This window comes from Salmo salar, unplaced genomic scaffold (genome assembly GCF_965601325.2).
Source record: "Salmo salar unplaced genomic scaffold, fSalSal1 ptg000335l, whole genome shotgun sequence".
In the NCBI taxonomy this organism is placed as follows: Eukaryota; Metazoa; Chordata; class Actinopteri; order Salmoniformes; family Salmonidae; genus Salmo; species Salmo salar.
This window is the reverse complement of record NW_027675353.1, coordinates 817,501-845,225: the sequence shown is the minus strand read 5'-3', so window position 1 is coordinate 845,225 and position 27,725 is coordinate 817,501. Positions and strand designations below refer to the sequence as shown.

The window sequence follows — 27,725 nt, the reverse complement described above, 5'->3', positions numbered from 1 at the left end:
AAAACTACAAGTAATCTAGTAAAAACCATAGAATTCACAAGAGTATAACAAAATCAAAAACAGCAAATTAAAAACATTGACATGTCAGGGAATCAGTCTCCAGATCATTCATCAGTGATTTAAAAACACCAATCAGGACCAGTTCTTCCAGTTTAAAAGTATTTTGTAAGACGTTCCAAGACGATGGTGCAGAGTACATAAAAGCCCTTTTACCAAATTCAGTTCGGACATTTGGAACAGTTAGCAGGATAAAGTCCCGCGAACGAAGAGAGTACCCACCACATTTCTGAACAATAAAAATGCCCAAATAAAAAGGTAGTAAACCCAAAATGTCTTTGTAAATAAAAGTATACCAGTGACTGAGCCTACGAGTGACTAGAGAAGGCCAGCCAACCCTGGTATACAAAGTGCAGTGGTGCGTAAGGGTTTTGCAGTTTAAAATAAATCTCAAAGTGCCATGGTAAAGGGTGTCAATTGATCTCAAACACTGAGCGGAAGCATTCATATATAAAATATCCCCATAGTCTAGTAAAGGCATAAATGTAGCTGATACTAGCCTCCTTCTGGCTTCAAAAGAAAAACAAGCCTTATTCCTAAAATAAAATCCTAATTTCAGCTTCAATTTTTTTGTAAGTTGTTGAATATGCATTTTAAAAGAGAGGCCATCATCAATCAAAATTCCAAGATATTTATATGAGGTTACAACCTCAATCTCATTGCCCTGACAGGTAGTAATAGGTGAAAGGTTCAGAGGTCTATTTCTTGCTTTAGAAAACACCATTAGTTTAGTTTTGTCAGTATTCAGGATAAGCTTCAATCGAGACAAGGTATGTTGAACAGTATTAAAAGCAGTTTGCAAGTTCTGGAAAGCTTTTGTAAGAGATGAAGCACAACAGTAAATAACAGGATCATCAGCATAAAAATGAAGTTGTGCATTTTGGACATTTTTGTCTAAATTATTTATATAAATAGTGAATAAGAGAGGACCAAGTACAGAGCCTTGGGGCACACCATTCAAGACAGACAATTTAACAGACCTAAGCCCATCAAATTGAGTGCACTGAGTTCTATCAGACAGATAGTTAACAAACCATGCAACTGCATGCTCTGAAAGACCTACACTCAACAATCTCTGCCTTAGTATAGCATGATCAACTGTATCAAAAGCCTTAGAGAGATCAATAAAAAGTGAGACACAATGCTGTTTTTTGTCAAGAGCTTCAGTGATATCATTTAAAACCATCATGGCTGCTGTAATTGTGCTATGCTTCTTCCTGAAACCCAATTGGTACATTGATAAAATAGAGTTAGTATATAAAAACTCTTTTAGCTGGTCACTCACAAGGGTTTCAAGTATTTTCACCAGGGGTGACAGCTTTGAGATTGGCCTATAATTATTTAAAAGAGTTGGATCTCCCCCTTTTAAAAGTGGCAGGACAAATGCTGATTTCCAGATCTTTGGAATTTCATTCCATTCCAGGGTTAGATTAAACAGATATGCAAGTGGTTCAGCTATGAAATCAGCTGCCAGATTTAAAAAGCAGGGATCCAAAAGATCAGGACCTGCAGGCTTTCTCTGATCTAAGGATTTCAGGGCCTTATGTACCACCTGCACTGAGAATGGCAAAAAGCTAAAAGTTTGACCAGCTCTCACTGGTTCATCAACACAAGGTTGTACAGAGACAGAGGACACTGAATCAAACAGCCTACCAGATGATACAAAGTGCTCATTGAAACAATTCAGCATTTCAGTTTTGTCATATATAGCAACAGAGTCCTTCAATACACATGATGGTAATTCATTAACATTACTGTTACCAGACATAGACTTAATAGCCTTCCAAAACTTTCTAGGGTCATTCAGGTTATCAGTGGTAACAGACATAAAATATTCAGACTTGGCCTTCCTGAGAAGAGAAGAACACTTGTGTCTGTCTTGTGTCTGTGTGTGTGTGTCCAGTGTGTGTGTGTGTTTGTGTGTCTGTGTGTGTGTTTGCATATGTGTGTCCAGCATGTGTGTGTGTGTCCATTGTGTATGTGTCCAGTGTGTGTATGTGTGTGTGTGTGTGTGTTCAGTGTGTGTTTGTTTCCAGTGTGTGTGTGTGTGTGTGTGTGTGTGTGTGTGTGTGTGTGTGTGTGTGTGTGTGTGTGTGTGTGTATCCTGTGTGTGTGTGTGTGTGTGTATCCAGTGTGTGTGTGTGTGTGTGTTTGTGTGTCCAGTGTGTGTGTGTCCAGTGTGTGTGTGTGTGTGTGTGTCCAGTGTGTGTATCTAGTGTGTGTGTGTCTGGTGTGTGTGTGTGTCCAGTGTGTATTTGTGTCCAGCGTGTTTGTCCAGTGTGTGTCCAGTGTGTGAATCCATTGTATGTGTCCATTGTGTGTATGTGTATCCAGTGTGTGTGTGTGTGTGTGTGTGTGTGTGTGTGTGTGTGTGTGTCCAGTGTGTGTGTGTGTGTGTGTGTGTGTGTGTATGTGAATGTGTCCAGTGTGTGTATGTTTATTCAATGGGTGTATCTGTGTGTGTGTGTGTGTGTGTGTGTGTGTGTGTGTGTGCGTGCGCGTGTCCACTGTGTGTGTGTGTGTGTCCAGTGTATGTGTATGTGGGTGTCCAGTGTGAGTGTGTGTGTGTGTGTCAGTGTGTGTCAGTGTGTGTGTGTGTGTGTGTGTGTGTCCAGTGTGTGTATATGTGTGTGTGTGTGTGTGTGTGTGTGTGTGTGTGTGTGTGTGTGTGTGTGTGTGTGTGTGTGTGTGTGTGTGTGTGTGTGTGTGTGTGTGTGTGTGTGTGTGTGTGTGTCAGGTTATTATTTACAGGGACACTGAGGAGTCATTATAAACCCAGAACCCTGGATAGAGGGGCTCAGTGAATGTGGAGGTGAATGTGATCAGGTGGGTCAGTGTGTCAGAGGAGGCTCTATAGAAGGACAGAGTGCCGGCTGGCCAGTCCAGATACACTCCTACTCTGTGGGAGCTGGAGGAGCGGACGTCTATGGTAGTGGAATTATTATCGTGACAGGCATAGTAACTGTTGTCAGAGCAGGTCAGACTCCAGGACTTGTCATTACATCCAAGACAACAGTCATTAACCTCTCCTCTCCTGTTGATTCCTTTATAAGTCACTCCTATAACAGCCTCCCTCCCACTCCACTCTGCCTCCCAGTAACAGCGCCCAGTCAGACCCTCTCTACACAGCACCTGTCTACATCCCACAAATCTCTCTGGGTGATCAGGATACGGCTGCTCCTCTCTCCTCCATGTCACCTTTCTGTTCTCCTCAGACAGAGAGAGGCGTCTGTCTACTGTGTTTGGGTCGAGTGTGAGATCACAGACATCTGATGGATGAAACCAGACACAATATTAGAAATCATCATCATTCACATTAGAATGTTAACTCACTTTTCACTAATTCATTTAATGTAGATGTTTCTAGGTATCAAAAGGAGAAGTTAAGGTAACTTGAGACTTGTTGAATGATCATATGTTATACTATGAGGTCTACCTGTGTTGATTCTAAGCTTCCTGGAGCAACCGGAAGTGGTTAAATTCACCCTAAAGGTGTTTTGATGCACCAAACCTGCAGTTTGTGAAAATCACTGTATTCAACTCAGGATTCTGTAAAAGCCTACCCCAATGAGGATATGTGTTTACTTTTAGCTTCCTGTGCCAACCGGAAGTGCCTTAAATTGGGGGCATAGGGGCTGTTTCGAAGGGTTAAAAAAGTCACATCTTTCCAAAACTTCATATGTGTGATTAGGCAACCCTCATGAACCTCTAAATCAGTCATTTATCCCATCAGATTTGCAAAACAAACTAACACACATACACATCTAGGCCATAGTAACACAGTGTGGGGCTTAGAGACATACACTGCCTGCAATAGTTAACTTCATTTGAACTATCAAAGAACCGTCAGACCTAGAGCTCTGAAACTTTAGAAACCTGTTCTAGAGCTCAAGTCGATAGTGCACGGTGAGTTACGTGGCTCTAGGAGGTTCTCAGACCGAGAAACAGACTCGTACATTTGCAATAACATCACAAAAATGACGACATTTAAAAAAGTCCCAGAGTCGCAAGACTAGGTGCATTGAAACCGCCTCGGCCCATAGAGATGGACCCTAACGTTTCATTCAAGGACCCCGTAGCAACTCCCGGAAAATGTGGATTTTCAGCACCAATTAAGGTCGCTGCTCGGGCTTCAAATGACCTATCGAGCCGAAACTTAGGATTCGGTGTCGCCTCAGCTAGGCCTACACATAATGTCCGAACTGGACCCACAGCTAGAACGTAACTATGTGTTTTATGTTTTTATTATGGTTTAACTTGTTAGTGCTAGGGGGCAGTATTTTCACCGCCGGATAAAAAACGTACCCGATTTAATCTGGTTACCACTCCTACCCAGTAACTAGAATATGCATATACTTATTACATATGGATAGAAAACACCCTAAAGTTTCTAAAACTGTTTGAATGGTGTCTGTGAGTATAACATAACTCATTTGGCAGGCAAAAATCTGAGAAGGTTTCATGCAGGAAGTGGCCTGTCTGACAAGGAGTCGTTCTTCTTGTTTCTGTTTATTGAAAAGTCAGGATCTTAGCTGTTACGTGACACTTCCCACAGCTCCAATGGGGTCTCAGAGCCCGGGAAAAACCTGAATGACGTAATTCAAAGCCCTGGCTGAAACACAGGAGCACTTTTGCTAAGTGGTCTATCAGGGGACAAAGGGCTTTAGGCGCATGCACAGTCCGCCCCCATCTTTCTGTTTTTCCCTCATTTTACAGACACGCAGATTCCCGGTCGGAATATTATCGCTTTTCTACGAGATAAATTGCATAAAAATTGATTTTAAACAGCGGTTGACATGCTTCGAAGTACGGTAAAGGAATATTTATAATTTTTTTGTCACGAAATGCGCTATGCGCACGACCGTTATTTACCATTTCGGATAGTTTCTGGAACGCACGAACAAAACGACGCTATTCGGATATAACGATGGATTATTTGGGACCAAACCAACATTTGTTATTGAAGTAGAAGTCCTGGGAGTGCATTCTGACGAAGAACAGGAAAGGTAAGACCATTTTTCTTATAGTAAATGTGATTTTGGTGAAGGCTAAACTTGCCGGGTGTCTAAATAGCTAGCCCGTGATGGCTGGGCTATGTACTTAGAATATTGCAAAATGTGCTTCATCCGAAAAGCTATTTTAAAATCGGACATATCGAGTGCATAGAGGAGTTCTGTATCTATAATTCTTAAAATAATTGTTATGCTTTTTGTGAACGTTTATCGTGAGTAATTTAGTAAATTGTTAGTAAATTCCCCGGAAGTTTGCGGGGGGTATGCTAGATCTGAACGTCACATGCTAATGTAAAAAGCTGTTTTTTGATATGAATATGAACTTGATTGAACAAAACATGCATGTATTGTATAACATAATGTCCTAGGTGTGTCATCTGATGAAGATCATCAAAGGTTAGTGCTGCATTTAGCTGTCTTCTGGGTTTTTGTGACATTATATGCTAGCTTGAAAAATGGGTGTCTGATTATTTCTGGCTGGGTAGTCTGCTGACATAATCTAATGTTTTGCTTTCGTTGTAAAGCCTTTTTGAAATCGGACAGTGTGGTTAGATTAACGAGAGTCTTGTCTTTAAATAGCTGTAAAATAGTCATATGTTTGAGAAATTGAAGTAATAGCATTTCAAAGGTTTTGAAAATCGCGCCACAGGATTCAACTGGCTGTTACGTAGGTGGGACGAATTCGTCCCACCTAGCCCAGAGAGGTTAAACAGAAGATGCTGTGAATTATGGAACTGCTCTGAAATATGTGATAGTTGGCTGCTAAACTAATTGGAAAAAGTTGGTGTGGTGTCAGTATGTATCAGTTTGGTGTCAGAATGATATCTAATTGACTGATGGACGGTGACTTGCTGGCTGACTTGTGTCCATTTGCAATAAGATTCAACAGTGAAAAAACATCACCAAATGGACATGATGAAATCAACACAACGAGCGATGGAGAGGACCCACTAGCACTGCCCGGCCATCCCGAGTTCATCGGGCCAGTCAATTTTGCATTTCTGCAGTATTTTTGAGCATGTCAAATTAAAACATATTGCAAATGGACAGCCGTGCACCTGGTGATTGGAATGGGTTACCAGGAGCACATTTTAAAAACGTTTTTTAATGCCTTTAGGGGGAGCAAGGGGTCTACGGTTGGGTAGGGAGCACCCCCCACCCATGCCCATCCAATAGGGGGCGCCCCTGGTCATTTTGGACGTTTTTCAAAATGTTAAAAACAACAGAGTCCCACTTCTCCCTCATCATACATGACACATAGACCATCTAGGTTGATTCATGGCTTAACATAGGGCTATATGTCATTCGGGCAGTATAAATGCCATTTGGACATGGTTCACTGACTTTTGGGTTTGGAAACCAACTTCCTATGATCGCACATGGCAAATGGACATAACATCCTGATTTGGCACTTTCAATACTTTCATATTGCATTTGGACATTTCTTATGGCATTTGGGAATGGTTCACTGACTTTTGACTTCGACGTTTGACTTCCTATGAAATCATATTGCAAATTGGCAAAACATATGCCTTATGGACAAGTAAAAAAAATATGAGAATATAATATGACAAAGGTATGTTCATACAGTTCTTATACATATATAATTGACAAAAAAAATCGAAAGAATTTTGAAAAACGGTCTAGAGAGCACTTTTTTAGAGGGTGATACATTTTTGTGTTTTTTTTTTCACATTTTCAAAATTTGACCCTTGGGTCTTGACTTGATGTGCATTTGCAATATGACAATTTACTGTGGAGCGCGCTTGCCATCTTATGGATTTTTGCTGTGTGACACTTGGCATTTTCCATATGAGATTTGCCATAAGCTTTGAAATAAATGCCGTCCATTTGAGTGGTATTGGACATCGTGTATATGTTTCGTACGGTGCCAATATGTTCCCATTCATAATTGTCCATTTCAGGATGGACACACACACACACACACTGGACACACACTGGACACACAAACACACACACACACACACACTGGATATACACACACACACACACACACACACAGGATACACACACACACACAGGACACACACACTTGAATTAGGACTTATTCTTTGTCATATTCCTCACAGCAGTCAACACTCACATTTTCTAAGCCCAGGTTTCATTGTGTTCTCTCCACCATTTTCCACACTGTAGCGGTAAGCAGAAGAACAGACAGTCAATGAGTGATACACACACACACACACACACACACACACACACACACACACACACACACACACACACACACACACACACACACACACACACACACACACACACACACACACACACACACACACAGAGTCAGCATAGAACTTTGTCCAAGTGGTGTTAAGAATGTTTGTCATAACTAGCCTGATAAGTCAAACATGTCTGATATGAACATTGACATAAACCCTCTACATACTTGAGTTTCTCCAGTCTGCAGTGTGGATCCTCCAGTCCAGCAGAGAGCAGTCTGACTCCTGAGTCTCCTGGGTGATTGTAGCTCAGGTCCAGCTCTCTCAGGTGTGAGGGGTTGGACCGCAGAGCTGAGACCAGAGAAGCACAGCCTTCCTCTGTGACTAGACAGCCTGACAGCCTGCAAAGAGTCAAATCATAATAAAATCACACTGACATTCTTTGGTGGTGAAAATAGTGGCAGTATATATTTTTTCTACATATTCAGATATATCAGTGTCCTGAAACCTGCCATATCTATTCATAAAATAATGTATCATTACTAGAAATGACAAATGATCAAAGTATTGCTTGTTGAGAGAAAAATGTATAGTACAAATATTTGAGTAGACTGACCAGACCAGTTTAAAAAGCAGCATCAGTCAAAAGACTCAGATTTAGATTGTATTGAGTATACAGTCCACACCATATCTATTTTGACAGTGAAGATAACATTTTAAATGTGGCTCTAAACTCCAACATTTTCGATTTCAGATCAAATGTTTCATATGAGGTGACAGTATATAATGTCACCTTTTATTTGAGGGTATTTTCATACATATCTGTTTCACCATTTTGAAAAATAAAAGCACTTTATGTATCTAGTCCCCCTATTTGAAGAAGTCATAAGTATTCTGACCAATTCACTTATAGTGTATTAAAGTAGTCACAAGTTGAGGATTTGGTTGGTTTACTCATTGGTATGATTTGCAGTTTGTTTTGGTTGTGTTTTGGGTTATGTTTCAACTTCATGTAATTGTCAATAAAAGCCTTTGACACTCATGAAATGCTTGTAATTATACTTCAGTATTCCATAGTAATATCTGACCAAAAATATCTAAAGACACTGAAGCAGCAGACTTGTGAAAAATAATATTTGTGTCATTCTCAAAACCTTTGGCCACGACTGTATATGTATGAATACCTTTAAATAAAAGGTGACATTCTGTACTGTCACCTAATATGAAACATTCGATCTCAAATCCAAAATGATGGAGCATAGCACCACATTTTAAACTGTAAGCTTCACTGTCCAAACACATGTGCTGTGGACTATGTGTGTCTGGTAAACACGTGGATCTGGTGAACAGTTATCACTTGTTGACCAACTACAGGAATACTGACCTCAGAGTCTCCAGTTTACAGTGGGGATTCCACAGTACAGCAGAGAGCAGCTTCACTCCTGAATCCTTCAGGTCATTGTTACTCAGGTCCAGCTCTCTCAGGTGTGAGGGGTTTGACTCCAGAGCTGAGACCAGAGAAGCACAGCTTTCCTCTGTGACTAGACAGCCTGACAGCCTGCAAAGAGTCAAATCATATTAAAATCACACTGCTATTCTTTGGTGGTGAAAATAGTGGCAGTATATTTTTTAAACATATGAAACCTTCCATATCTATTCGTAAATTAATATATCATCATTAAAAATGACAAATGATCAAAGTATTGCCTGCAGATAGAAACATGTATAGTACAAATATTTGAGTAGACTGACCAGACCAGTTTAAAAGCAGTATCAGTCAAAAGACAGACAGTGAGGTATCAGATTTAGATTGTATTGAGTATACAGTCCACACCATATCTATTTTGAAAGTGAAGCTGACATTTTAAATGTGGCTCTATACTCCAACATTTTGGATTTGAGATCAAATGTTTCATATGAGGTGACTGTATAAAATGTCACCTTTTATTTGAGGGTATTTTAATACATGTCTGTTTCACGTTTAAAAATGAAAACACTTTATGTTTCCTGTCTCCCCATTTGAAGAAGTCATAAGTATTCTGACCAATATACTTATAGTGTATTAACCTCTACGGGCTAGGGGGCAGTATTGAGAATTTTGAAAAAAATATGTGCCCATTTTTAACTGCCTCCTACACCAACTCAGAAGCTAGGATATGCATATTATTAACAGATTTGGATAGAAAACACTCTGAATTCTCTAAAACTGTTTGAATGGTGTCTGTAAGTATAACAAAACTCATATGGCAGGCAAAAACCTGAGAAAAATACAACCAGGAAATGAGAATTTTGTGGCTGTACTATTTTCGAGTCATTGCTAATAGATCACACAGTGACAAAGGATTCATTTCGCACTTCCTACGGCTTCCACTAGATGTCAACGATCTTTATAAAGTTGATTGAAGCGTCTATGATGAACAGAGACCGGATGACAAGGAAGGGAAGTTGACGTCCCTGGGAGGTCGTCACTTCATTATTGCCCACACCTGCGCGTGCATGTGAGGCGAGACATTTTTCAAAAACGTTTTTCAAGACACAGGAGAGGTCGGGTTGAAATATTACTGATGTTTCACGTTAAAAATGGCCCTAAAGATTGATGCTAAACAACGTTTGACATGTTTGAACGAACGTAAATAGATTTTTTTTTAACTTTTCGTCGTGACTTTTCCCCCCCCGCCCTACATTTTGAGGAGCCTACTGAACGCCTAACAACATGGAACAACTTGGAGTTATTTGGACATAAATTATGAACTTTGTCGAAAGAAACCACATTTGTTGTGGACCTGGGAGTCCTGGAAGTGCCTTCTGATGAAGATAATCAAAGGTAAGGGATTATTGACAATAGTATTATTGATATTAGATGGTTCTATCCTGTATATCCTAGCCTATTGTTCTTAGCACAGCACCCCGTTTATTGCAAAGTATGATTTCCCAGTAAAGTTATTTTGAAATCTGGCAATGCGGTAGCATTTACGAGATGTTCATCTATAATTCTTTGAATGACAATATTATAATTGACCAATGTTTTCGAATAGTAATTTTGTAAATTGTAACGCTGATTCACCGGAAGCATTTGAGGGAGAAAAAAAATCTGAATTTCACCGCTACTGTAAAATGCTGTTTTTGGATATAAATATGAACTTGATGGAACAAAAAATGCATGTATTGTATAACATAATGTCCTAGTAGTGTCATCTGATGAAGATCATCAAAGGTTAGTGCATAATTTTAGCTGGTTATCTGCTTTTGGTGACGCCTGTCTTTGAATTGACAAAAGATTACACACAGCTATTTTCAATGTACTGTCCTAACATAATCTAACTTTATGATTTTGCCGTAAAGCCTCTTTGAAATCGGACAATGTGGTTGGATTTAGGAGATGTTTATCTTTCAAATGGTGAAAAATAGTTGATTGTTTGAGAAATTGAAATTCTTAGATTCTTGCAGATTTGAATTTCCTGCCATGGTCTCTTGACAATAAATCCCAATACCGGGATCAGGTTAGTAGTCAAAGATTAGTGTTTGGTCGTAAACGAATCATCAATAATAATGAGTGAGAAAGTTACAGAGGTTACAACAAAACATGCTAACCTCTCACAATTGCCCATAACAGGGATACAACAAAACATGCTAACCTCTCACCATTACCAATAACAGAGGCTACAACAAAACATGCTAACCTCTCACCATTACCAATAACAGAGGATACAACAAAACATGTAAATCTCTCACCATTACCAATAACAGAGGCTACAACAAAACATACTAAACTCTCACCATTACCAATAACAGACGCTACAACAAAACATGATAACCTCTCACCATTACCAATAACAGAGGCTACAACAAAACATGCTAACCTCTCACCATTACCAATAACAGAGGCTACAACAAAACATGCTAACATCTCACCATTACCAATAACAGAGGCTACAACAAAACATGCTAACCTCTCACCATTACCAATTACAGAGGCTACAACAAACATGCTAAGCTCTCACCATTACCAATAACAGAGGCTACAACAAAACATGCTAACATTTCACCATTACCAATAACAGAGGCTACAACAAAACATGCTAACCTCTCACCATTACCAATAACAGAGGCTACAACAAAACATGCTAACCTCTCACCATTACCAATAACAGAGGATACAACAAAAAATGTTAACCTCTCACCATTACCAATAACAGAGGCTACAACAAAACATACTAACCTCTCACCATTACCAATAACAGAGGCTACAACAAAACATGATAACCTCTCACCATTACCAATAACATAGGCTACAACAAAACATGCTAACCTCTCACCATTACCAATAACAGAGGCTACAACAAAACATGCTAACATCTCACCATTACCAATAACAGAGGCTACAACAAAACATGCTAACCTCTCACCATTACCAATTACAGAGGCTACAACAAAACATGCTAACCTCTCACCATTACCAATAACAGAGGCTACAACAAGATGCGCTAACCTCTCACCATTACCAATAACAGAGGCTACAACAAACATGCTAACCTCTCACCATTACCAATAACAGAGGCTACAACAAAACATGCTAACATTTCACCATTACCAATAACAGAGGCTACAACAAAACATGCTAACCTCTCACCATTACCAATAACAGAGGCTACAACAAAACATGCTAACCTCTCACCATTACCCATAACAGATGCTTCAACAAAACATGCTAACCTCTCACCATTACCAAAAACAGAGGCTACAACAAAACATGCTAACCTCTCACCATTACCAATAACAGAGGCTACAACAAAACATGCTAACCTCTCACCATTACCAATAACAGAGGCTACAACAAAACATGCTAACCTCTCACAATTACCAATAACAGAGTCTACAACAAAAAATGCTAACCTCTCACCATTACCAACAACAGAGGCTACAACAAAACATGCTAACCTCTCACCATTACCAATAACAGAGGATACAACAAAACATGCTAACCTCTCACCATTACCAATAACAGAGGCTACAACAAAACATGCTAACCTCTCACAATTACCAATAACAGAGGCTACAACAAAACATGCTAACCTCTCACCATTACCAATAACAGAGGCTACAACAAAACATGCTAAGCACTCACCATTACCAATAACAGAGGCTACAAAACATGCTAACCTCTCACCATTACCAATAACAGAGGATACAACAAAACATGCTAACCTCTCACCATTACCAATAACAGAGGATACAACAAAACATACTAACCTCTCCACATTACCAACAACAGAGGCTACAAAAAAACATGCTAACCTCTCACCATTACCAATAACAGAGGCTACAAAACATGCTAACCTCTCACCATTAACAATAAGAGGTTACAAAACATGCTAACCTCTCATCATTACCAATAATAGAGGCTACAACAAAACATGCTAAACTCTCACCATTACCAATAACAGGGGATACAACAAAACATGCTAACCTCTCACCATTACCAATAAAAGAGGCTACAACAAAACATGCTAACCTCTCACCATTACCAATAACAGAGGCTACAACAAAACATGCTAACCTCTCACCATTACCAATAACAGAGGCTACAACAAAGCATGCTAACCTCTCACCATTACCAATAACAGAGGCTACAACAAAACATGCTAACCTCTCACCATTGGCAATAACAGAGGCTACAACAAAACATGCTAACCTCTCACCATTAACAATAACAGAGGCTACAACAAAACATGCTAACCTCTCACCATTACCAATAACAGAGGCTACAACAAAACATGCTAACCTCTCACCTTTACCAATAACAGAGCCTACAACAAAGCATGCTAACCTCTCACCATTACCAATAATAGAGGCTACAACAAAACATGCTAAACTCTCACCATTACCAATAACAGAGGATACAACAAAACATGCTAACCTCTCACCATTACCAATAACAGAGGCTACAACAAAACATGCTAACCTCTCACCATTACCAATAACAGAGGATACAACAAAACATGCTAACCTCTCACAATTAACAATAACAGAGGCTACAACAAAACATGCTAACCTCTCACCATTACCAATAACAGAGGCTACAACAAAACATGCTAACCTCTAACCATTACCAATAACAGGGGCTACAACAAAACATGTTAACCTCTCACCATTACCAATAACAGAGGCTACAACAAAACATGCTAACCTCTCACCATTACCAATAACAGAGGCTACAGCAAAACATGCTAACCTCTCACCATTACCAATAACAGAGACTACCGCAAAACATGCTAACCTATCACCATCACCAATAACAGAGGATACAACAAAACATGCTAACCTCTCACCATTACCAATAACAGAGGCTACAACAAAACATGCTAAGCACTCACCATTACCAATAACAGAGGCTACAAAACATGCTAACCTCTCACCATTACCAATAACAGAGGATACAACAAAACATGCTAACCTCTCACCATTACCAATAACAGAGGATACAACAAAACATACTAACCTCTCCACATTAACAATAACAGAGGCTACAAAAAAACATGCTAACCTCTCACCATTACCAATAACAGAGGCTACAAAACATGCTAACCTCTCACCATTACCAATAACAGAGGCTACAAAACATGCTAACCTCTCACCATTACCAATGATAGAGGCTACAACAAAACATGCTAAACTCTCACCATTACCAATAACAGAGGATACAACAAAACATGCTAACCTCTCACCATTACCAATAACAGAGGCTACAACAAAACATGCTAACCTCTCACAATTACCAATAACAGAGGCTACAACAAAACATGCTAACCTCTCACCATTACCAATAACAGAGGCTACAACAAAACGTGCTAAGCACTCACCATTACCAATAACAGAGGCTACAAAACATGCTAACCTCTCACCATTACCAATAACAGAGGATACAACAAAACATGCTAACCTCTCACCATTACCAATAACAGAGGATACAACAAAACATACTAACCTCTCCACATTACCAACAACAGAGGCTACAAAAAAACATGCTAACCTCTCACCATTACCAATAACAGAGGCTACAAAACATGCTAACCTCTCACCATTAACAATAAGAGGTTACAAAACATGCTAACCTCTCATCATTACCAATAATAGAGGCTACAACAAAACATGCTAAACTCTCACCATTACCAATAACAGGGGATACAACAAAACATGCTAACCTCTCACCATTACCAATAAAAGAGGCTACAACAAAACATGCTAACCTCTCACCATTACCAATAACAGAGGCTACAACAAAACATGCTAACCTCTCACCATTACCAATAACAGAGGCTACAACAAAGCATGCTAACCTCTCACCATTACCAATAACAGAGGCTACAACAAAACATGCTAACCTCTCACCATTGGCAATAACAGAGGCTACAACAAAACATGCTAACCTCTCACCATTAACAATAACAGAGGCTACAACAAAACATGCTAACCTCTCACCATTACCAATAACAGAGGCTACAACAAAACATGCTAACCTCTCACCTTTACCAATAACAGAGCCTACAACAAAGCATGCTAACCTCTCACCATTACCAATAATAGAGGCTACAACAAAACATGCTAAACTCTCACCATTACCAATAACAGAGGATACAACAAAACATGCTAACCTCTCACCATTACCAATAACAGAGGCTACAACAAAACATGCTAACCTCTCACCATTACCAATAACAGAGGATACAACAAAACATGCTAACCTCTCACAATTAACAATAACAGAGGCTACAACAAAACATGCTAACCTCTCACCATTACCAATAACAGAGGCTACAACAAAACATGCTAACCTCTAACCATTACCAATAACAGGGGCTACAACAAAACATGTTAACCTCTCACCATTACCAATAACAGAGGCTACAACAAAACATGCTAACCTCTCACCATTACCAATAACAGAGGATACAGCAAAACATGCTAACCTCTCACCATTACCAATAACAGAGACTACCGCAAAACATGCTAACCTATCACCATCACCAATAACAGAGGATACAACAAAACATGCTAACCTCTCACCATTACCAATAACAGAGGCTACAACAAAACATGCTAAGCACTCACCATTACCAATAACAGAGGCTACAAAACATGCTAACCTCTCACCATTACCAATAACAGAGGATACAACAAAACATGCTAACCTCTCACCATTACCAATAACAGAGGATACAACAAAACATACTAACCTCTCCACATTAACAATAACAGAGGCTACAAAAAAACATGCTAACCTCTCACCATTACCAATAACAGAGGCTACAAAACATGCTAACCTCTCACCATTACCAATAACAGAGGCTACAAAACATGCTAACCTCTCACCATTACCAATAATAGAGGCTACAACAAAACATGCTAAACTCTCACCATTACCAATAACAGAGGCTAAAACAAAACATGCTAACCTCTCACCATTACCAATAACAGAGGCTACAACAAAACATGCTAACCTCTCACCATTACCAATAACAGAGGCTACAACAAAACATGCTAACCTCTCACCATTACCAATAACAGAGGCTACAACAAAACATGCTAACCTCTCACCATTACCAATAACAGAGGCTACAACAAAACATGCTAACCTCTCACCATTAGCAATAACAGAGGCTACAACAAAACACGCTAACCTCTCACCATTACCAATAACAGAGGCTACAACAAAACATGTTTACCTCTCACCGTTACCAATAACAGAGGATACAACAAAACATGCTAACCTCTCACCATTACCAATTACAGAGGCTACAACAAAACATGCTAACCTCTCACCATTACCAATAACAGAGGCTACAACAAGATGCGCTAACCTCTCACCATTACCAATAACAGAGGCTACAACAAACATGCTAACCTCTCACCATTACCAATAACAGAGGCTACAACAAAACATGTTTACCTCTCACCGTTACCAATAACAGAGGATACAACAAAACATGCTAACCTCTCACCATTACCAATAACAGACGCTACAACAAAACATGATAACCTCTCACCATTACCAATAACAGAGGCTACAACAAAACATGCTAACCTCTCACCATTACCAATAACAGAGGCTACAACAAAACATGCTAACATCTCACATTACCAATAACAGAGGCTACAACAAAACATGCTAACCTCTCACCATTACCAATTACAGAGGCTACAACAAAACATGCTAACCTCTCACCATTACCAATAACAGAGGCTACAACAAGATGCGCTAACCTCTCACCATTACCAATAACAGAGGCTACAACAAACATGCTAACCTCTCACCATTACCAATAATAGACGCTACAACAAAACATGATAACCTCTCACCATTACCAATAACAGAGGCTACAACAAAACATGCTAACCTCTCACCATTACCAATAACAGAGGCTACAACAAAACATGCTAACATCTCACCATTACCAATAACAGAGGCTACAACAAAACATGCTAACCTCTCACCATTACCAATTACAGAGGCTACAACAAAACATGCTAACCTCTCACCATTACCAATAACAGAGGCTACAACAAGATGCGCTAACCTCTCACCATTACCAATAACAGAGGCTACAACAAACATGCTAACCTCTCACCATTACCAATAACAGAGGCTACAACAAAACATGATAACCTCTCACCATTACCAATAACATAGGCTACAACAAAACATGCTAACCTCTCACCATTACCAATAACAGAGGCTACAATAAAACATGCTAACATCTCACCATTACCAATAACAGAGGCTACAACAAAACATGCTAACCTCTCACCATTACCAATTACAGAGGCTACAACAAAACATGCTAACCTCTCACCATTACCAATAACAGAGGCTACAACAAAACATGCTAACCTCTCACCATTACCAATAACAGAGGCTACAACAAAACATGCTAACCTCTCACAATTACCAATAACAGAGTCTACAACAAAAAATGCTAACCTCTCACCATTACCAATAACAGAGGCTACAACAAAACATGCTAAGCTCTCACCATTACCAATAACAGAGGATACAACAAAACATGCTAACCTCTCACCATTACCAATAACAGAGGCTACAACAAAACATGCTAACCTCTCACAATTACCAATAACAGAGGCTACAACAAAACATGCTAACCTCTCACCATTACCAATAACAGAGGCTACAACAAAACATGCTAAGCACTCACCATTACCAATAACAGAGGCTACAAAACATGCTAACCTCTCACCATTACCAATAACAGAGGATATAACAAAACATGCTAACCTCTCACCATTACCAATAACAGAGGATACAACAAAACATACTAACCTCTCCACATTACCAACAACAGAGGCTACAAAAAAACATGCTAACCTCTCACCATTACCAATAACAGAGGCTACAAAACATGCTAACCTCTCACCATTAACAATAAGAGGTTACAAAACATGCTAACCTCTCATCATTACCAATAATAGAGGCTACAACAAAACATGCTAAACTCTCACCATTACCAATAACAGGGGATACAACAAAACATGCTAACCTCTCACCATTACCAATAAAAGAGGCTACAACAAAACATGCTAACCTCTCACCATTACCAATAACAGAGGCTACAACAAAACATGCTAACCTCTCACCATTACCAATAACAGAGGCTACAACAAAGCATGCTAACCTCTCACCATTACCAATAACAGAGGCTACAACAAAACATGCTAACCTCTCACCATTGGCAATAACAGAGGCTACAACAAAACATGCTAAACTCTCACCATTAATAATAACAGAGGCTACAACAAAACATGCTAACCTCTCACCATTACCAATAACAGAGGCTACAACAAAACATGCTAACCTCTCACCATTACCAATAACAGAGGCTACAAAACATGCTAACCTCTCACCATTAACAATAAGAGGTTACAAAACATGCTAACCTCTCATCATTACCAATAATAGAGGCTACAACAAAACATGCTAAACTCTCACCATTACCAATAACAGGGGATACAACAAAAAATGCTAACCTCTCACCATTACCAATAAAAGAGGCTACAACAAAACATGCTAACCTCTCACCATTACCAATAACAGAGGCTACAACAAAACATGCTAACCTCTCACCATTACCAATAACAGAGGCTACAACAAAGCATGCTAACCTCTCACCATTACCAATAACAGAGGCTACAACAAAACATGCTAATCTCTCACCATTACCAAAAACAGAGGCTACAGCAAAACATGCTAACCTCTCACCATTACCAATAACAGAGGCTACAACAAAACATGCTAACCTCTCACCATTACCAATAACAGAGGCTACAACAAAACATGCTAACCTCTCACAATTACCAATAACAGAGTCTACAACAAAAAATGCTAACCTCTCACCATTACCAATAACAGAGGCTACAACAAAACATGCTAAGCTCTCACCATTACCAATAACCGAGGATACAACAAAACATGCTAACCTCTCACCATTACCAATAACAGAGGCTACAACAAAACATGCTAACCTCTCACAATTACCAATAACAGAGGCTACAACAAAACATGCTAACCTCTCACCATTACCAATAACAGAGGCTACAACAAAACATGCTAAGCACTCACCATTACCAATAACAGAGTCTACAAAACATGCTAACCTCTCACCATTACCAATAACAGAGGATACAACAAAACATGCTAACCTCTCACCATTACCAATAACAGAGGATACAACAAAACATAATAACCTCTCCACATTACCAACAACAGAGGCTACAAAAAAACATGCTAACCTCTCACCATTACCAATAACAGAGGCTACAAAACATGCTAACCTCTCACCATTAACAATAAGAGGTTACAAAACATGCTAACCTCTCATCATTACCAATAATAGAGGCTACAACAAAACATGCTAAACTCTCACCATTACCAATAACAGGGGATACAACAAAACATGCTAACCTCTCACCATTACCAATAAAAGAGGCTACAACAAAACATGCTAACCTCTCACCATTACCAATAACAGAGGCTACAACAAAACATGCTAACCTCTCACCATTACCAATAACAGAGGCTACAACAAAGCATGCTAACCTCTCACCATTACCAATAACAGAGGCTACAACAAAACATGCTAAACTCTCACCATTACCAATAACAGGGGATACAACAAAACATGCTAACCTCTCACCATTACCAATAAAAGAGGCTACAACAAAACATGCTAACCTCTCACCATTACCAATAACAGAGGCTACAACAAAACATGCTAACCTCTCACCATTACCAATAACAGAGGCTACAAAACATGCTAACCTCTCACCATTAACAATAAGAGGTTACAAAACATGCTAACCTCTCATCATTACCAATAATAGAGGCTACAACAAAACATGCTAAACTCTCACCATTACCAATAACAGGGGATACAACAAAAAATGCTAACCTCTCACCATTACCAATAAAAGAGGCTACAACAAAACATGCTAACCTCTCACCATTACCAATAACAGAGGCTACAACAAAACATGCTAACCTCTCACCATTACCAATAACAGAGGCTACAACAAAGCATGCTAACCTCTCACCATTACCAATAACAGAGGCTACAACAAAACATGCTAATCTCTCACCATTACCAAAAACAGAGGCTACAGCAAAACATGCTAACCTCTCACCATTACCAATAACAGAGGCTACAACAAAACATGCTAACCTCTCACCATTACCAATAACAGAGGCTACAACAAAACATGCTAACCTCTCACAATTACCAATAACAGAGTCTACAACAAAAAATGCTAACCTCTCACCATTACCAATAACAGAGGCTACAACAAAACATGCTAAGCTCTCACCATTACCAATAACCGAGGATACAACAAAACATGCTAACCTCTCACCATTACCAATAACAGAGGCTACAACAAAACATGCTAACCTCTCACAATTACCAATAACAGAGGCTACAACAAAACATGCTAACCTCTCACCATTACCAATAACAGAGGCTACAACAAAACATGCTAAGCACTCACCATTACCAATAACAGAGTCTACAAAACATGCTAACCTCTCACCATTACCAATAACAGAGGATACAACAAAACATGCTAACCTCTCACCATTACCAATAACAGAGGATACAACAAAACATAATAACCTCTCCACATTACCAACAACAGAGGCTACAAAAAAACATGCTAACCTCTCACCATTACCAATAACAGAGGCTACAAAACATGCTAACCTCTCACCATTAACAATAAGAGGTTACAAAACATGCTAACCTCTCATCATTACCAATAATAGAGGCTACAACAAAACATGCTAAACTCTCACCATTACCAATAACAGGGGATACAACAAAACATGCTAACCTCTCACCATTACCAATAAAAGAGGCTACAACAAAACATGCTAACCTCTCACCATTACCAATAACAGAGGCTACAACAAAACATGCTAACCTCTCACCATTACCAATAACAGAGGCTACAACAAAGCATGCTAACCTCTCACCATTACCAATAACAGAGGCTACAACAAAACATGCTAAACTCTCACCATTACCAATAACAGGGGATACAACAAAACATGCTAACCTCTCACCATTACCAATAAAAGAGGCTACAACAAAACATGCTAACCTCTCACCATTACCAATAACAGAGGCTACAACAAAACATGCTAATCTCTCACCATTACCAATAACAGAGGCTACAAAACATGCTAACCTCTCACCATTAACAATAAGAGGTTACAAAACATGCTAACCTCTCATCATTACCAATAATAGAGGCTACAACAAAACATGCTAAACTCTCACCATTACCAATAACAGGGGATACAACAAAAAATGCTAACCTCTCACCATTACCAATAAAAGAGGCTACAACAAAACATGCTAACCTCTCACCATTACCAATAACAGAGGCTACAACAAAACATGCTAACCTCTCACCATTACCAATAACAGAGGCTACAACAAAGCATGCTAACCTCTCACCATTACCAATAACAGAGGCTACAACAAAACATGCTAATCTCTCACCATTACCAAAAACAGAGGCTACAGCAAAACATGCTAACCTCTCACCATTACCAATAACAGAGGCTACAACAAAACATGCTAACCTCTCACCATTACCAATAACAGAGGCTACAACAAAACATGCTAACCTCTCACAATTACCAATAACAGAGTCTACAACAAAAAATGCTAACCTCTCACCATTACCAATAACAGAGGCTACAACAAAACATGCTAAGCTCTCACCATTACCAATAACCGAGGATACAACAAAACATGCTAACCTCTCACCATTACCAATAACAGAGGCTACAACAAAACATGCTAACCTCTCACAATTACCAATAACAGAGGCTACAACAAAACATGCTAACCTCTCACCATTACCAATAACAGAGGCTACAACAAAACATGCTAAGCACTCACCATTACCAATAACAGAGTCTACAAAACATGCTAACCTCTCACCATTACCAATAACAGAGGATACAACAAAACATGCTAACCTCTCACCATTACCAATAACAGAGGATACAACAAAACATAATAACCTCTCCACATTACCAACAACAGAGGCTACAAAAAAACATGCTAACCTCTCACCATTACCAATAACAGAGGCTACAAAACATGCTAACCTCTCACCATTAACAATAAGAGGTTACAAAACATGCTAACCTCTCATCATTACCAATAATAGAGGCTACAACAAAACATGCTAAACTCTCACCATTACCAATAACAGGGGATACAACAAAACATGCTAACCTCTCACCATTACCAATAAAAGAGGCTACAACAAAACATGCTAACCTCTCACCATTACCAATAACAGAGGCTACAACAAAACATGCTAACCTCTCACCATTACCAATAACAGAGGCTACAACAAAGCATGCTAACCTCTCACCATTACCAATAACAGAGGCTACAACAAAACATGCTAAACTCTCACCATTACCAATAACAGGGGATACAACAAAACATGCTAACCTCTCACCATTACCAATAAAAGAGGCTACAACAAAACATGCTAACCTCTCACCATTACCAATAACAGAGGCTACAACAAAACATGCTAACCTCTCACCATTACCAATAACAGAGGCTACAAAACATGCTAACCTCTCACCATTAACAATAAGAGGTTACAAAACATGCTAACCTCTCATCATTACCAATAATAGAGGCTACAACAAAACATGCTAAACTCTCACCATTACCAATAACAGGGGATACAACAAAACATGCTAACCTCTCACCATTACCAATAAAAGAGGCTACAACAAAACATGCTAACCTCTCACCATTACCAATAACAGAGGCTACAACAAAACATGCTAACCTCTCACCATTACCAATAACAGAGGCTACAACAAAGCATGCTAACCTCTCACCATTACCAATAACAGAGGCTACAACAAAACATGCTAACCTCTCACCATTGGCAATAACAGAGGCTACAACAAAACATGCTAAACTCTCACCATTAACAATAACAGAGGCTACAACAAAACATGCTAACCTCTCACCATTACCAATAACAGAGGCTACAACAAAACATGCTAACCTCTCACCTTTACCAATAACAGAGCCTACAACAAAGCATGCTAACCTCTCACCATTACCAATAATAGAGGCTACAACAAAACATGCTAAACTCTCACCATTACTAATAACAGAGGATACAACAAAACATGCTAACCTCTCACCATTACCAATAACAGAGGCTACAACAAAACATGCTAACCTCTCACCATTACCAATAACAGAGGCTACAACAAAACATGCTAACCTCTAACCATTACCAATAACAGGGGCTACAACAAAACATGCTAACCTCTCACCATTACCAATAACAGAGGCTACAACAAAACATGCTAACCTCTCACCATTACCAATAACAGAGGCTACAGCAAAACATGCTAACCTCTCACCATTACCAATAACAGAGACTACAGCAAAACATGCTAACCTATCACCATCACCAATAACAGAGGATACAACAAAACATGCTAACCTCTCACCATTACCAATAACAGAGGCTACAACAAAACATGCTAAGCACTCACCATTACCAATAACAGAGGCTACAAAACATGCTAATCTCTCACCATTACCAATAACAGAGGATACAACAAAACATACTAACCTCTCCACATTACCAATAACAGAGGCTAAAAAAAACATGCTAACCTCTCACCATTACCAATAACAGAGGCTACAAAACATGCTAACCTCTCACCATTACCAATAACAGAGGCTACAAAACATGCTAACCTCTCACCATTACCAATAATAGAGGCTACAACAAAACATGCTAAACTCTCACCATTACCAATAACAGAGGCTAAAACAAAACATGCTAACCTCTCACCATTACCAATAACAGAGGCTACAACAAAACATGCTAACCTCTCACCATTACCAATAACAGAGGCTACAACAAAACATGCTAACCTCTCACCATTACCAATAACAGAGGCTACAACAAAACATGCTAACCTCTCACCATTACCAATAACAGAGGCTACAACAAAACATGCTAACCTCTCACCATTACCAATAACAGAGGCTACAACAAAACACGCTAACCTCTCACCATTACCAATAACAGAGGCTACAACAAAACATGTTTACCTCTCACCGTTACCAATAACAGAGGATACAACAAAACATGCTAACCTCTCACCATTACCAATAACAGAGGCTACAACAAAACATGCTAACTTCTCACCATTACCAATAACAGAGGCTACAACAAAACATGCTAACCTCTCACCATTACCAATAACTGAGACCACAACAAAACATGCTAACCTCTCACCATTAACCTCAAATAAAAGGTGACATTCTGTACTGTCACCTAATATGAAACATTCTATCTCAAATCCAAAATGCTGGAGCATAGCACCAAATGTAAAATGTAAGCTTCACTGTCCAAACACATATGGTGTGGACTATGTGTGTCTGGTAAACACATGTGGATCTGGTGAACAGTTATCACTTGTTGACCAACTACAGGAATACTGACCTCAGAGTCTCCAGTTTACAGTGGGGATTCCCCAGTCCAGCAGAGACCAGCTTCACTCCTGAATCCTTCAGGTCATTGTTACTCAGATCCAGCTCTCTCAGGTGTGAAGGGTTTGACCTCAGAGCTGAGACCAGAGAAGCACAGCCTTTCTCTGTGACTCCACAGCCTGACAGCCTGCAACAAGATCATCATGACTTCACAAACACACTGTTTATTTAACACCAGTAGTGTAGAAGGACAATGATATTCATTTCTTCCTGATGATAAGTTCTTAAATGTCATTCTATTTACTCACAGAGCAGCTCTGGAGGCTTTGACCACTGGCAGCAGCCTCAGAAGACCTTCCTCTGATCTGGAGAATTTCTTCAGGTCAAACACATCCAGCTCCTTTTCTGAAGTCAGCAACACAAAGACCAGAGCTGACCACTGTGCAGGTGACAGGTTGGGTTTTGAGAGACTTCCTGAGCTCAGGAAGCTTTGGATCTCCTCCACTAGAGAATGGTCATTCAGTTCATTCAGACAGTGGAACAGATTGATGCTCCTCTCTGGAGAGGGATTCTCCCTGATCTTCTCCTTGATGTACTTTACTGTCTCTTCATGGCTCTGTGAGCTGCATCTTGTCTTTGTCAGTAGACCTCGTAAGTGCTTCTGATTGGACTCCAGTGAAAGTCCCAGAAGGAAGCGGAGGAACAGGTCCAGGTTTCCTGTCTCACTTTGTAAGGCTTTATCCACAGCACTCTTGTAGAAAGTAACTTCAGGCTCATCTTTTGTTTTCAGTTTGTCCATGAGATTCTCATTGTTGTTGATGAATGAGAGGAACACATATACAGCAGCCAGAAACTCCTGAATGCTCAGATGCACGAAGCAGTACACCTTGTCTTGGTACAGAACACATTCCTCTTTAAAGAGCTGTGTGCACAATCCTGAGTACACAGAGGCTTCATTGACATCAATGCCAACCTCCTTCAGGTCTTCTTCATAGAAAATCAGATTGCCATTCACAAGCTGTTGAAAAGCCAGTTTTCCCAGTGACAGAATGCTCTCTTTATTCCAGTGTGGACCTGTCTCTTCTATCCCAAGATACTTTTCATTCTTCTGTTTGGTATGAAACACCACAAGGTGTGTGTACATCTCAGTCAGAGTCTTGGGCATCTCTTCTCTCTTATGTTTCAGCATGTGTTCGAGGACTGTTGCAGAAATCCAACAGAAGACTGGAATGTGGCACATGATGTGGAGGCTCCTTGATGTCTTTATGTGTGAGAGGATTCTGCTGGCCAGGTCCTCATCACTGAATCTCTTCCTGAAGTACTCCTCCTTCTGTGGGTCATTGAACCCTCGTACCTCTGTCACCTGGTCAACACACTCTGAAGGGATCCTATTGGCTGCTGCAGGTCGGGTAGTTATCCAGAGGAGAGCAGAGGGAAGCAGATTTCCCTTGATGAGATTTGTCAGCAGAACATCCACTGAGGTTGACTCTGTGACGTCCCAACAGATCTTGTTCTTCTGGAAGTCTAGGGGCAGTCGGCACTCATCCAGACCATCAAAGATGAACAGAACTTTGTACTTGTCGTAGTTGGAGATTCTTGATTGTTTGGTTTCCATTGAAAAGTGATTAAGAAGTTCAATCAAAGTGTGTTTGTCCCCTTTCATCAAATTCAGCTCCCGAAAAGGGAATGAAAACACAAATTGGACATCCTGATTTGCTTTTCCTTCAGCCCAGTCCAGAATGAACTTCTGCACAGAGACTGTTTTTCCAATGCCAGCAACTCCCTTTGTCAGCACAGTTCTGATACGTTTGTCTTGTCCAGTTAAGGGTTTGAAGATGTCGTTACATTTGACTGCAGTCTCTGGTCTTGCTTGTTTCCTGGTTGTTGTCTCAATCTGTCTCAGCTCATGTTCATTATTGACCTCTCCTGTTCCTCCCTCTGTGATGTAGAGCTCTGTGTAGATCTGATTGAGAAGTGTTGGGTTTCCTTGTTTAGCGATCCCCTCAAATACACATTGGAACTTCTTCTTTAGATTAGATTTGAGTTCACGTTGGCAAATCACAGCAAGCTCATCTGAATAAAGAAATACCACAGAGGATATTAATATTACATCTGTTTTCATGCCTACAGTATTGTAGGACTGTTATAAAGTTTAAATTATAATAATTTCTTCTCTTAACTGATTGTATAAATGTTTCCATTATGTTATTATTGGTATTATTGATGATATTATTAGTGTTGTCCCTCCCTCCTCTCTCTCTCTCTTTCCCTCTCTAATTGTCTCTCTGTCCTCTGTCTCTCCTCTTCTCTCTCTCTAAATTAATCACCACAACACATCCCTGCTGCTACTTGATGAGGTCACTAGGTGTTGTGTTAAGGCTGCTACAATATCATTGAGTTACACAGCTACTTTAGCTGTACTTTAGCTACAGCTTTTAAATGTTATAAAACAGCATTCAACATGTGGCAGACAGATCTTACATTTCTCCAGTGTGTCAGCAAGCTCCTTCTGGTTCATCTTCCTCAGGACGTGCAGTGTGATCTTCAGAGCCCCCTCTCTGGCACTGCTCTCCTGCTTCTCATCTTCAGCATCCACCACTTCCTTATCCTGCTTCTGACTCTCATAGCCTTCTGGGAGTTCTGGACTAAGAATCCTCTTGAACATCTTCAGCTCGTTCTTCACAAATGTCATCATTTTCTCTTCAAGCAACTGAAATAAATAAAGTAAATAAGTTAAGCAAGAGAAGAAATGCTTTCTCATTAACACATTCATGAATAATTGACAGATCAACTTTACTTGAGGAAAACAAAAACAAATGTACATAACAGGACCACATACACTGAATATAGAGTCCAGGTCTGTTTGATGACTCTGGGAAGACTGACCACTGAGAATCTCTGACTCTGATCTCTCCTGTTGGTTTCTGTGGACAAAACATGAGATTACATCTCCTCATCCAGGGAGTACACACACACACACACACACACACACACACACACACACACACACACACACACACACACACACACACACACACACACACACACAGGGAGGGAACGTTGTGTTTGTTTAATATTGTTTTAGGACTATGAAAATGGACTAAAGGATTAGCCTATGGATTATGAAAACAACCAAAATAAATGTGAAAATGGGAGAGGAGAAATGACTAGAGACAGTGTTGTTTAACTCACTGACCATGACCCATGAGTTCTTCTTACCTTTGTTCAGTAGAAAAGTCTCCCTCTCTAAACGCTATAGAATGATCCATAGACCAGTCACTCTTCATGGACACACAGCTGGGTACAGGGGAGGCTGGTGTCTCCTGCTTGATTGGACTTCAACACAACAGAGACAAACATTACATCTCTCATCTACTCTGATCTCAGATGGGAAACATAAGAAG

At 39.7% G+C, this 27,725-nt stretch overlaps 1 protein-coding gene across 1 annotated transcript; it reads right to left on the bottom strand.

Moving 5' to 3' along the window:
- LOC106578618 (NLR family CARD domain-containing protein 3-like) lies at nucleotides 1-27,072 on the bottom strand. The gene is made up of 6 exons (XM_045711481.2): nucleotides 26,803-27,072; nucleotides 24,630-26,394; nucleotides 24,354-24,508; nucleotides 7,480-7,645; nucleotides 7,174-7,220; nucleotides 1-3,326 (listed from the first exon to the last, which is right to left on the bottom strand). Exons 1-6 carry the CDS (start codon nucleotides 27,014-27,016, stop codon nucleotides 2,803-2,805), a joined length of 2,871 nt encoding a protein of 956 aa, XP_045567437.2. The 5' UTR covers nucleotides 27,017-27,072; the 3' UTR covers nucleotides 1-2,802.
- Nucleotides 27,073-27,725: the final 653 nt, after the last annotated feature.

What these genes read in the sequence shown, in the direction of transcription:
- LOC106578618 (XM_045711481.2), bottom strand. Translation starts at nt 27,016, where the DNA reads ATGATGACATTTGTGAAGAACGAGCTGAAGATGTTCAAGAGGATTCTT. An exon ending in TGCTGACACACTGGAGAAAT is followed by an intron (nt 26,395 to 26,802) that starts GTAAGATCTGTC and finishes TTCTTTATTCAG; the next exon opens with ATGAGCTTGCTGTGATTTGC. An exon ending in AAAGCCTCCAGAGCTGCTCT is followed by an intron (nt 24,509 to 24,629) that starts GTGAGTAAATAG and finishes ATCTTGTTGCAG; the next exon opens with GCTGTCAGGCTGTGGAGTCA.